General features: G+C 37.2%; 2 protein-coding genes and 5 non-coding genes across 7 annotated transcripts; 1 reads left to right on the top strand and 6 right to left on the bottom strand.

The window, feature by feature from the left end:
• Positions 1–2,007: 2,007 nt before the first annotated feature.
• LOC114749447 (small ribosomal subunit biogenesis GTPase RsgA 1, mitochondrial) lies at positions 2,008–4,822 on the top strand. Its single transcript, XM_028937949.1, has 5 exons — positions 2,008–2,900; positions 3,416–3,640; positions 3,738–3,932; positions 4,026–4,219; positions 4,394–4,822. The coding sequence occupies exons 1-5, from the start codon at positions 2,223–2,225 to the stop codon at positions 4,584–4,586; spliced, it is 1,485 nt and encodes a 494-aa protein (XP_028793782.1). The 5' UTR covers positions 2,008–2,222; the 3' UTR covers positions 4,587–4,822.
• A 1,082-nt stretch (positions 4,823–5,904) lies between these two features.
• LOC114749448 (U4 spliceosomal RNA) lies at positions 5,905–6,055 on the bottom strand. The gene has a single exon (XR_003740558.1). It is a non-coding gene; the product is annotated as a U4 spliceosomal RNA (small nuclear RNA).
• Positions 6,056–7,482: 1,427 nt separating this feature from the next.
• Positions 7,483–10,678, bottom strand: LOC114749440 (60S ribosomal protein L17-2). Its single transcript, XM_028937944.1, has 7 exons — positions 10,654–10,678; positions 10,512–10,548; positions 10,219–10,259; positions 8,215–8,445; positions 8,031–8,133; positions 7,888–7,955; positions 7,483–7,806 (listed from the first exon to the last, which is right to left on the bottom strand). The coding sequence occupies exons 1-7, from the start codon at positions 10,654–10,656 to the stop codon at positions 7,771–7,773; spliced, it is 519 nt and encodes a 172-aa protein (XP_028793777.1). The 5' UTR covers positions 10,657–10,678; the 3' UTR covers positions 7,483–7,770.
• On the bottom strand, positions 8,563–8,692 carry LOC114749449 (small nucleolar RNA snoR74). Its single transcript, XR_003740559.1, has one exon. It is a non-coding gene; the product is annotated as a small nucleolar RNA snoR74 (small nucleolar RNA).
• Positions 8,921–9,048, bottom strand: LOC114749450 (small nucleolar RNA snoR74). Its single transcript, XR_003740560.1, has one exon. It is a non-coding gene; the product is annotated as a small nucleolar RNA snoR74 (small nucleolar RNA).
• Positions 9,315–9,442, bottom strand: LOC114749451 (small nucleolar RNA snoR74). The gene has a single exon (XR_003740561.1). It is a non-coding gene; the product is annotated as a small nucleolar RNA snoR74 (small nucleolar RNA).
• Positions 9,729–9,856, bottom strand: LOC114749452 (small nucleolar RNA snoR74). Its single transcript, XR_003740562.1, has one exon. It is a non-coding gene; the product is annotated as a small nucleolar RNA snoR74 (small nucleolar RNA).
• Positions 10,679–12,385: the final 1,707 nt, after the last annotated feature.

Raw genomic sequence — 12,385 nt, 5'->3', positions numbered from 1 at the left:
CATGATACTCTAGCTTCAGAACGTACATTCAATGCTTCCTTTGTTCCTTAATTTTGCTGATTGAAGATTAACGGCGGAGTCCACGGCCGTTCCATCTTTTAACATAATCAAATTTGAGATAATAATATTTAATATTCTTCCGATTTTTAATATAGAATTCAATTATTGAGTTGGTTTTGATCCTAAATATAAAATCTATTTTTATATTTATTAATTTTTTCTAAATAATTCTTTTAGATACTTCTTCAACTATAATCAAGTAGAAGAAGGAGGGGGAGTATTAAGAAAGATGATTATGGTGTTTTAGGAAAAATGTGTCACTTTTCTTATAATTAACTAACTTATATAACTTTGTTAATCTGATCAAATTAGTTAAATAGGTTTTATATTAAGGACCAAAAAAGTATTAAATAATTGTATAAAAAATGTAAGAAAATAAGAAAATAAATGCTGTCCTTGTTGTCTTTTTTTATTTTTTATCATGATCTTAATTTACAGTATTTAGGATGGAGCAAAGCAACTCGTTATCTGGAGGATTGGCTTGGGCCATTTGATGATGGACTATAAGACTCCTGCGAATTGAATCAGTTTAGTTTGAGGCATTTATTACAATAAAATTACAATTGCAATTTGCAAATACCACTATTTTTTTTTTTTTAAAACAAATGCAATTATTTTTTTCAAAGTATATGTATCCTTTTATTAAAGAAAATTCTCATTTAAGGTAATTTCGGTACTAAATGTGAATACCTCTCCTAACAAAAATTCAAACCTTAATTTACTGTATCGTGAGTGACTAATTTTTTCTGTCAGACCCAATTCTTTTTAGTATTACAAATTCTCTTTTCAGGAGACTCAGTCCGCGCACTGGGCCTCATTTGTCTTTCCATGGCCCGCTTAAAAGCACTTGGCCCATTTAGTAGCCCAGTTTTTTGAGAGGGATAAGCGAAAGCGATGACTGTTGTGTATTCTTGGGAAATTATAATCAATCGACTAGTCCTCAATCCTCATGCCCTTGTGAAAAAGAACTGCTTTGTGTGCAAATTTTCTCCCTCGCACATTACATTTCCCCAAACACTAACACTGATGTCATACTTGTAACAAATTATAATGATTACGAGCACATCATAAAGTCATAAACAATCCAAGAGACACAAAACGATACCAATTCATAAAAAGAATTAAAATAAGTACAATTTTATTATAAATGAAAAATACTAATTCATCTCAGTCCGCATATCAAATTTAGGCGTTTGTAATAGACCACTTTCTGACGGTAAAAAAAAAAAAAAGAAAAGAAAACAGACCACTTCCTCTATCCCCAATAGAGGTGCAGGCTAGCCTGCCACAGGCTCGAGACCATGCGGGTTGATCCTAAAAAGACCGCTTCCTGACTGGCTCCCATTTTGCCAACTCGCCCCGCCAACCTCTGTCCTTTTTATAAAATTTTTTTAAATTAAATTATAAATTTTTATAGATCAAATTCTTCTTATTCTTATATTTTTAAATAATTATATGATTAAATTAATCTCAAAAGTTGAAATATAAATATATAATTTATTTTTAATAATTATTTTATTAGTATAAAAAATAAAAAAATGAGAAATCAAATTTAGAATCAAAATCTCTAACAAAATACAAATTTTCATGTAAATTAAATGAAAATGACAAAAAAATTTTTATTAAAATAAAAATAAAAATAGTGAAAAAAAAGGGCTGGCGGGTTGACCCATAAGTTGGAGGGTTGCGAGTTGAAAAAAAACCACATCAAAATGGTTCTTTATTTTTTTTTAATCTAACCTGTCACCTTGTAGCAGCTTGGCGGATTGAGCGGCTCTAGCCCCCTTCCCCACAGCCCAATTTTATGTTAGGTCGTTTAAGGCCCAAATCCGTCGTTTGCCATTGCCGCAGTCAGGGTCGTGGACAACTGTTGCAGTTAAGACGTCGTTTAGTGTGGCCAACAAAGTGTCGTTTAGTTTGAGGGACCCCCTAAAGGCTTAAACGAACCGTCGCATGGGCTGGCTGATCGCCTTCCGGATTTGGTATTCCGGTGGGAGAGAGCTGAAAACAAAAGTGGATTTCAGAAGAAGCAACTGGATGTTACTACCCACTCTACAACTTCATACATCGCCTTTAAAGATCGATCGTAGATTGAGTTCTTGATTCTGTTTCTGTAGTAGGAAATAGGCTTTTAAAGTTCCCAAACTAGTTCTTTTTTCCTCATGTCGTTTGGATCTTCCCTCATACTGCGCCACCGCGCGGTGGCCGCCGCCGCCGCCCCGCTTCCAGTCTTTAGCAACATTATCCGCCGCTTCTCGATTGCTGCCAGGCAGCGAAACCCTAACAATGTCTCCAAGAGGCTGCAGGAAAGACAGGCACCTAACAAGAATCTTCTCAAAGCTAAAGAAAGGTTCAAGGACTATTCCTCTCTAGCTCCTGTTCTCTCCCGAGATGACCATCCCCCTCTCTCTGAATCCCAGGCCATCGGTCTAGTGGCCGCTTCTCATGCCAACATTATGCGCGTCATCGTCCCATCTCTCCCCTCATCGGAAGCTTCCGATGAGGGTCTTGAACAATCTTCTTCATCTGCTCGAATTGAGCTGCTATGTTTTGTGAGGAATTTGTTGAAGAAGATAAAGAGAAGGGTGATGGTTGGTGATAAGGTGCTGGTAGGTTCTATTGACTGGGTGGACCGAAGGGGCATGATTGAAAATGTGTTCGAGAGAAATTCTGAGATACTTGATCCTCCGGTTGCTAATGTGGACCATTTGCTGGTGTTTTTCTCGCTTGAACAACCTAAGCTTGAGCCGTTTTCACTCACTCGCTTTCTGGTGGAAGCTGAGTCAACTGGGTTACCTGTCACGCTAGCACTGAACAAGACTGAGCTTGTGGATAAAGAGGTTAAGTACGCATTTGTTAGATGTTATCCTTAACTTCATCTTCGTGATTAGTCTTTCTAGAAAATTCGAATCTATGTTTTTCTTACCATTTGGACGATCATTTCAATCAGAATTCTTTTAGTGTTGAAGGCTGAAGTGAAATAAATTTTTCCGCATTATCTAGGTTTTTTTTAATGTCCAGTAATCACAAGTCTGAGGAAGATTAGGTGACCGAGATGAAAATAAAAAAGGTAGGCTAGGTGATACATATGCTCTAACATTTCACTTTTAGCTCAACCGCCAATTTTTGTTAAAAAGCATGGCGGAAGTTTGTTCCTACTGCCTAATTACTAAATGGTAGTGGATTGGAATTTGGAAGTGAGTTTCTTGAACTGTTATGGAATTAGTGCTTTAGCCATCCTTTATCCATTGGTTTATTTAAATTGCAGCCCAGCTATGATTCACTTCTTAATGGCTTTGACTCGTCTTCAGTTTTTCAAGTTTCTCGATAACATGTTTTTTAATAAAATATGTAGACTCTGGGTTCATGGAAGTCTAGGCTACGCAGCTGGGGTTATGAACCACTATTTTGCAGTGTCGAATCCGGACATGGGATTGATCTTCTTGCATTCAAGTTAAGGGATCTAACAACCGTAATTGTGGGTCCAAGCGGTGTTGGGAAGTCTAGTTTGATCAATGCTCTTAGAAGCAAGAACAATCCTGTTTCGAATGGTACAGACGAGGATAATTGGTTTGAACCTGTATGTTTTGTCTCTTTAGATCTTGTTTTTGTTAGTATTTTCTACCTTTTGTTGGAGTTTGTTACTTGTATTACTTGTGTATGTGTACTGTTTTCAGATTTTAGGCAGCAAGTTGTTTGAAAGTCAGCGTGTTGGGGAGGTTTCAACAAGAAGTGGCAGAGGAAGGCATACAACTCGCAATGTTTCTCTGCTTCCGTTATCTGGAGGGGGTTTTATCGCCGATACTCCTGGATTTAACCAGCCTAGCTTATTGAAAGTGACAAAGCAATCACTTGCCCAAACTTTTCCGGAAGTCTGTGTTGTGTTTATTTAATATTTGACGCACCTCAGTGTTGGCTTCGTTTCCCTGTCTAAGCTGACAGCATCTTCTTTCTTTTTCTTTCAGATTCGGAAAATGCTTAGTGCCAATGAGCCTGCAAAATGTTCATTCAACAATTGCTTGCATCTTGGTGAACCTGGATGCATCGTGAAAGGGGACTGGGAAAGATACCAATACTATTTTCAACTTGTTGATGAAATTAGAATCAGAGAAGAGTTCCAGCTAAGGACATTTGGAACAAAAAGAGAAGGAGATATAAGGTATGGTAAAATTCCTGGATTCATATTTTTTCTTGGGGATGTGGTGAATGGCCTCATTCCAAAATCCTTTTTGGAAGTACCTCTATACCAACAGAGATTATAATTTGGTATGATTTTCTTTTCCGGGTGATGCGTAGTAAGTAACTTCTATTTGGCCCGTGATTTCTTTTGCAGGTACAAGGTGGGAGACATGGGTGTCCAGAAAGCAGAACCACGACTAGAACCCAAGAAGCATAGGAGGCAGTCTCGGAAGAGGATTAACCAATCACTTTTAGACGAGTTGGAAGAAGAGCTAGATGACGACGACAATTTGCTTGATGAAGAGAGTGATCCTGTTTTGAGGGCTCTGAAGAATGAAGACCCGTAGAACATGAAACACATCGCAATAGGCATTGTAAATAGTTCTTTTTGCTTGATCAAGCTGTAAAAATGACATTAACAAAACCATTTGCAAACTCCTTTTCACTTTGCCACCTTTCTTATTCATGTGTGGCATGAGTACTGCTTTCCACATTTGGTTCTTTACCACAGAGATGTATTGTAATCATGTGTAGTTGCACTGTGATCCTTTTTATTCTAATGGAAGTTGATTTTCCTTAAAAAGAAGTCTGGTAGAAGTACTGTGCTATCCTTGCTTCTAAGTGCAGAAGCTTTTCCTCGCGTTTCAACCAGGAGACTGTGTACCCGCCTCGAGCTCGACATCTTTCTTGCCAAGGCTTTCGAATGCGCGAAGAAATTGCGTGTCAAGCAAAAATCAACACTTCATGGGATAGGACATCCTCTTCGTCTAGCAGTCTATAGCGTATAAATTTAGCGTAGACACTTCAGAGGCACGAGATAGCGCCATAAAATAAAAAGAGGTGCAGATATTTATATACAATACTAAGGTACATATTTCTTTCTCTGTTCCATGAGGGTTTAGCGGAGGAGAGGATCCACTTCCGGATGATGGAAATGATCAAATTCGAGAGTAGTGTGCAATATACAAAGGATAGCAATAAAAGGTAAAGTTGGAACCGCAAAAGAACATATAAAAACAGGCTACTAGAAATATCAGATATCTAAAGCAAAGAAAAATCGGGATTCTTTGGATATAGATTAGGGGTGGCAGGGGAGGAAAATAATACAGAAATCCCAGACAGCGTCAAAGCACTGGATTAAGCTCAATGGAACATCACCACACCAGCGCCAACAAGAGTCTTGGTGGAATTACCTCTTTGAATTTACCTTCAAACCTTGCTGGGACTTCGGATGCTTTTCAACCTCACTTGGATCCAACCATTTAATAAGAAGATGGCGATAAGTACTTGCCAATGTAATCACTGAAAATGCCGACAGCATTATCTGCATCAGCTCTCTGCTAGGTTCTACCCTTTCCAGTATCAAAATGTAAGCCGAATACTTTTCAAAGGGTTAACATATCTCTCCCAGCACAAACAGAAAATTTATGTCTCACGAAGTATCTACTCCATTTATGAATTGCCAAGCTGAACAAAGGCATGCATCTCAATGACGCACGAGAATCCCCAAACAATTCAAGTAATATTTACTTCCCTGAATACCAATCAGTCAAAATGGAGACGGAGCACTCGATCTCGTACCAATACACACAACACAGGGGTATTGAACAGGAACTCGAACCCAACAAAATACAGAAGCAAAAAGATCAAAAACTAGCATTGCAGGGCTTTACCCCGGAGGGAGCCCTTCCAGAAATTCTCAAAGGCCTGGGCCAAACCCAGGCCTAAGAGGGGGTTTGGAAATAGTTTTCAACCAGCAATAGACGCGCCTCGGTTAGAACCTCACTAGCTGCGTCATTGCCCCAAGCGCAAAGATGCTATAAACGTGTCTCTTCGGTTTCTTTATATACCACAGCCTCGCCTTCCTCAAAGCTGGATTTCCTCGATGTGGGACTTCTCAAGCGAACGCTATAGCTCTCGTAAAGGCAGAGTGTTGGAAAAATGCTATCCGGAACGCTTCGGGCGGAAAAATGCTATCCAAAATTGGCTGCCTTCATGTTAGCACGAAAGAAACGAGGCGTCGCACCTGATACAAGGGACGAAAAAAGGCAGTGTCAACTCAAGAACAGAGGAATTTCAACATTGACAATGGCAGGTTCTGGGCCTCTAGAATTTCTATCTCCGACATTATACAAGATCTTCTAAACTATGAAAACCTAACTCAACTTGTGATTTATTTATTTAAATATATATATATATATATATGGATGTATATGTCGCAGCAATTGTTCGCATCAGCATTTGGCAATCCTAATTATGCGTGTTCCCTTGTGTGCTCTAATTCCATGGTGTGATAGAATGGCAGGCAGTGGAGGAGTGTGAGAAGCAGATGAAAGTGAACGCACCTTATTTTCACAAACCAACAAATATAGCAACATCTACTCCTACCTGATACATTTATAAAATTTTAGTATGCTAGTTGTAAACGGATCCTCGATGGTGTGGTAGAATGTGGAAGGTCGAGGAGGAGGATTGTTGTGAGCATTTGGAATTTTTCATTTCTGTCAGGCCAATTCGAATACGGTACAGGCGGAGCCTGATCCCAACAAGATAGAGCAGCCGCATGCCAAAGAGATTTGCCCAGGCTGTGTTTTGAACTTGGGTGATGCTCAGTCCATGATAGTGATTGAAATATTAGATTTGGTTAACTTTTCAAGACACGTTGATTTGGCTGCCATAGTAATTGCCACGAGGTGGGGAGGAGTAGGATAACAAGAACATTAGCAAAAATATTTCACACATTTTTCATATCACAGCTCATCTCCCTCTCTCATGCACATAACAATCGTAATAATTGCATAAAAAGTTTAGACCAGGAACGGACGAGGCCCCCGTTTCCCATAAAAGTAAGTTATACACGTTCAATTTTCATCTTTTCGAATTTCACCGATTCTGCCCTCCAATCTTTTTCAGTCGAGTTTTAACTCTCAACTGAAGCTTGATACGACTCAAGGACAACTGCCAGTCAAAGTTTTGCATGAATCCCAACCTTAAATCTTGTCGAGTTACAACCATGTCGATCAATTTTCAAAAACATGTAAAATAAATTAAAATCAAATTAAGATTTCGAAGGAACAATCAAACTTGGCTTTCAGTTCTCATGCCCAAACAAAACATTTTGTCTTCAGTTCAAGACCCAGCTTCCACCTACTCTCTTCCAAATCTTGATAGTTCAATTAGAAGACTCGATCCCCTTCGGTCAAAAAAAAAAAGATTCGATCGATTATCAACTTGAATTGGACATATCGCAGCGAGCTAAATCTTTTATACTTGCTAGATGTGGCTAACAAGAACTCGAATTTGAGGTGAAAGTTGAAACCAGCCAAACACATGGACGATAAAGTTATCCGAGAAAGAAAACCAAATTTGATTAAACATCGTATAAAAGAAAACATACTTGATCAAGCTAGGAAGAACTCATACCAATGTGATAACTAAAGAGCAACAAAATTCTCAATAAACTCTAAAAATATTGGGTCTTCGATCAGATGTTACACAGGCAATTTAAGATGAAGGGCCGCTTCGAAGGGCTTAGGCTTTCTTGCTTGTGGCCAACTGGGTCTCGGGCTGCAAGACCAACAATGCATCCATGTTAGACAGGTGATGTGAAGGGGAAAACAAGACAATAACCATATTAACAATCAATACCTCCTTCCTCACAGGTTCTTCCTTCTCAGATAAAATAAGCTCAATATGGCAGGGAGATGACATATAAGCTGCCAAAAAGAGATTCAAAATCAATAAAAGCACACAGTAATGTTGACACTAAGATCTCAAGATTTCTGACATACGGTTGATCCTTCCGTGAGCTCGGTAGGTGCGGCGTCTCTGCTTCTGTGCTTGATTAACCTGGATATGTGAAATATAGAGGGCATCGACATCCAAACCTTTCACCTGGAAGAAAGCAGTAAGAAGTTAAAAATGTGGTAAACATTTAACACCAATAGGAAGCAACCAGATAATCATATGACGTACTTCAGCATTACTCTCAGCATTCTTAAGCAAGTCTAGAATGAATTTAGCTGATTTAACAGGCCAACGCCCTTGCCCATTAGAATGTCTATTCTTAGCCTGAGCTGTCCTACCAACTCCACCACAAAACCTTCGGAATGGAATGGCTTGTTTGTGTGCTAGAACATCCTCCAAGTACCTCTTAGCCTTTGCCAAGGGTAACTTCCTGATGGCAAAGGCAGTCTCTCGAGTATTCTGTAGACATCAAAAAGCCAATAAACCATTAGAAAATTCAAAAGTCACAGTAAGCAAATATAAAAGGACCACAAGTTTACAAGCATATTTTCATAAATAAATATATGCAACTATCATACATGTTCCATCATTTACTGAACCTTCAGTCATAAACAAGATACAGAGGTTCACCCAATAACAATGGAAATGATGTCCCTGAAGTTTACGAGAGACCTGCTCATAAAATATGACAAATCCCTGCTTTTTTCATCAGGTTTTCCCTATTTCCTAGCTTCCAAACAGTACACCTTTATCAAGGCTGGTACTGTCTCGTGCTAACAAAATAATCCTAATAATTTATTAATATGAAATTATACGCATCATGCCATTCATTCACAAAAGACATTTCTCCTGGTTAAAAAAAAAAAAAGAAGGTATTTTGGGATCTTTATAGTTACTAAATTTAGATATGACTTGCGGGTGTATGCAAGTAAAGCAATGTTCCATCATTTACTGAACCTTCAGCCACGAACAAGACACAGGTTCACCCAATAACAATGGTGATGATGTCCCTGAAATCTACGAGGGACCTGCTCATAAAGGAAATCAGACCCCTGCTTTTTTAATCAGGTTTACCTATCTCCTTAATAATAGGCTTCCAGCAAATGCATTAAAGCTCCATTATTTCATTGAATTGCACTTAAACCATAACTGTTTGGTAAAAACTCACTCAGTAATTCAGACAACGTAATACACACTGTAACAATCATTTAGAGAAAAGTTCTGGATAAAAAATTGCTGGATGCATGAAGAATGCAAGTTGAAAAAGGCCTAACTACGTGTATGGATACCAAAGTTAAATATGATTCATAGAAGGGTGGGCGTAAAGCAGATGTTCCATCATTTACTGAACCTTAAGCCACAAACAAGACATTGGTTCACCCAATAACAATGGCGATGATATCCCTGAAATCTACGAGAGACCTGCTCATAAAGGAGACCAGACCCCTGCTTTTTTTTATCAGGTTTACCTAATTCCCTAGCAATAGGCTTCTAGCAAATGGACTAAAGCTCATTTATCACATTGAGTTGAACTTAAAAGTATAACTGTTTGGTGGAAAATCACTCAATTCAGACAATAATGCGCGCTGCCACATTCATTCAAATAAGTTTTTTGGGAAGAACAAAAAACTGCTGCATGCGTGATGAAAGTAAGGTTGAAAAAGGTCTGTTCCAGCACCTTTATTAACTATGTGTATGCACACCAAAGTTAAGTATGATTCATAGATGTGTGCAAGTAAAGCAGATGTTCCATCATTTACTGAACCTTCAGCCACAAACAAGACATAGGTTCACCCAATAACAATGGTGATGCTGTTCCTGAAATCTACGAGAGACCTGCTCATGACGGAAACCAGACCCCTGCTTTTTTATCAGGTTTTCCTATTTACTTAGGAATGGAAATTCTGTTTCCAAAAGCTCCATTATTTCGTTGTATTATAATTCAAGCACTATATCTGAAAAAGCCCAGTAGTTAATATAACATAATACACATTGCAACATTCATTCACAGAAAATTTATGTTAAAAAAATGCTGTAACTGGAAAGGTGCAAGGTTAAGAAATAGACAGACATTCTCCTTGTAATTCATAAAAATACAATATTTGGAAATAGAGAGCTGGAATGGATCAATGATGACAAAAAAGAACTAACCCTGCATACAAATGGCACAGTAATTATACACATTCGTTCAAAATAACGTTAATAAGACAATGACCAATTAGAGATTAGTACCTTGAAATGGACTCTGAGGTCGGAGCCTCTAGCCTTGCAGGCTGCAAAACGGAGCAAAATTGCATATCAGATGAAATGATTCAATCAAAAACCTACATCTCAAAATCATAATATTCCAAACCCCCACCAAAAGAATGCAGCTCTAATGGTAAAGGAAAATGATCGCTAACAGCGGAACTTAAGCAGACAATACATCGTCATATAGCTCCATTAAAGCCCGCCCGAACAGCTTAAAACTAAAAGATAGAAGATTATCAGATATTATGAGCTTAAGAAAGCAAAAGGGCACTTACACTTGGTAGGATTGTCCGGCTCCCTTGAGTACTTCACCTAAAAAATACATTAAAAACAAACAGAAAAGAAATATCAATAAACCACAACGAGGGAATGAAGAACGAACAGATAATGAACGAGATAGAAGAAAAACATCTTCACCATGGCGTCTATTATGGGAGCTTCTCTCTAGCCTCGCCGATGGCCTTCGGTATGTAGAACGAAGTTGCACCGCGATTTGTTATTCTTATATGAAAGGACTATGGGAAACCCTAGTTCGCTTCGAGCCACAACATGAACGATACCACACGAAGGCCCTCTAGTCCACCGGGCCCATAATATGAAGCCCAAACATATAAAATGTTTCGGATGACATTTTTAAATCTTTTCTCATGAGCCTACGGGCGGCAACAAACACGCAGAGATATTAAATTTTCTTTGGATGATATTTTTAATTTGCATAACTTATCCCAAAATTTTTTTACAAGTATTCACAAAATTAATAAGTATAAGGAATTATTTGCTCAATATATGGGGAAATGGAAAGGAGAAAATTTTTTAATAAGTTTAATTTAAAAAATTGGAGAAGTAAAGTTTCAAAATTTTAATAAAAAAAGTTGTACGATAAAAGAATAATAAAAATTAATTAAAAGCTTTTAACCCTATTTTTTTAATTTTTTAAATAGAGTTCATTAAAAAATTTTCTCGCCTTCCTTTCATTCTATTTTTCTCATACGAAAGCCATGGCCAGGAGGGGATATGCCGATTCGCTGGTGAACATGGAGGTTATCCCCGGTGATCTAGGAGGGCATCAGTAAGTAAAGCTTTTTGGTGTTTTATGAGACAAATCCACTCGTGTGTGTGTATATTTGTAAAATATAAAATCACTTAAAATAAGTTAATCCAACATTTTTGTTTCTTTTAGTTTTGATTTTGCTGCTTTAATGGTTGGTTACACCTTTTAACTGATCATTGGACCAATTCAGAGAATGAGGTTAGCCAATTAAAAATCAGTGAATCTGGTTAAAACCGGAAAAAGGGAAAAGGTTTTGATTGAATCGATCAGATTCTTTTAAAAAAAATTACTTTTCTCAAAATTTTTAAAGGGAGAATAGCTATGAAGTCCCAAAGAAAAAACATTATTAAAAGATCCTAGTGACAATAGAACAATTTTATAATGATAAGTTTAAGTCTTTTTGGTAATTATCTCCTTTGCTTGAGATCTTATAGTAATTTTTCTATTTTTTCCAACGAGGTAAACCTGTAAGCATATTTTAAAAGAGCTTTGCATCCTCCTTTACAGTTTACACATTTTCAAAAAGACAATTGCCGGAGTATAAAGAAATGAACCCCCTGCTTGGATTGAGGGAAAATTAGGGAGGAAAGAAAACAAGAGAAGAAAACATGAGGGGAAACAACTTTTTTCTTGCTTGGGTAGGAGAGAAAATGTGGGAGGAAGGAAGTGGGGGAGAAAATAAGATGGGTCCTATGCCTCATTTTCTTTTCAAATTTTCTCTCCATATATAGAGAGATTTGGAAAGGAAAACAAGATTTTCATAACTACACCTACTATCTCTTACTTTTCATATTTATTTTCTTTTATTATATTTAAAAATTTATTCATTTTTTATTTTTTTATCTTAAAACAATATTTTTATTAAATAATTTGGCTTTAAAATATAATAATCTGAAAATGTATATCAACCAAATAACTTGATTTTAATTATTTGATGATGCCAATGTTAGTATAATCTTTCTATCACAATATTTAATTTAATTTAATTTTAAATATGATATATTTGATAATAATATTTTAGTCATTTAGATATTTATTAATTTTCTTCTCTCTGTATTTTCTCTCATATATCTAAGCAAGAGGAATGATAACATTTTT

The sequence above is a fragment of the Neltuma alba genome, unplaced genomic scaffold, assembly GCF_004799145.2.
Source record: "Neltuma alba isolate B1F8T4 unplaced genomic scaffold, ASM479914v2 tig00006051_pilon, whole genome shotgun sequence".
Taxonomy (NCBI): Eukaryota; Viridiplantae; Streptophyta; class Magnoliopsida; order Fabales; family Fabaceae; genus Neltuma; species Neltuma alba.
This window is presented reverse-complemented; position numbering and strand designations above follow the sequence as displayed.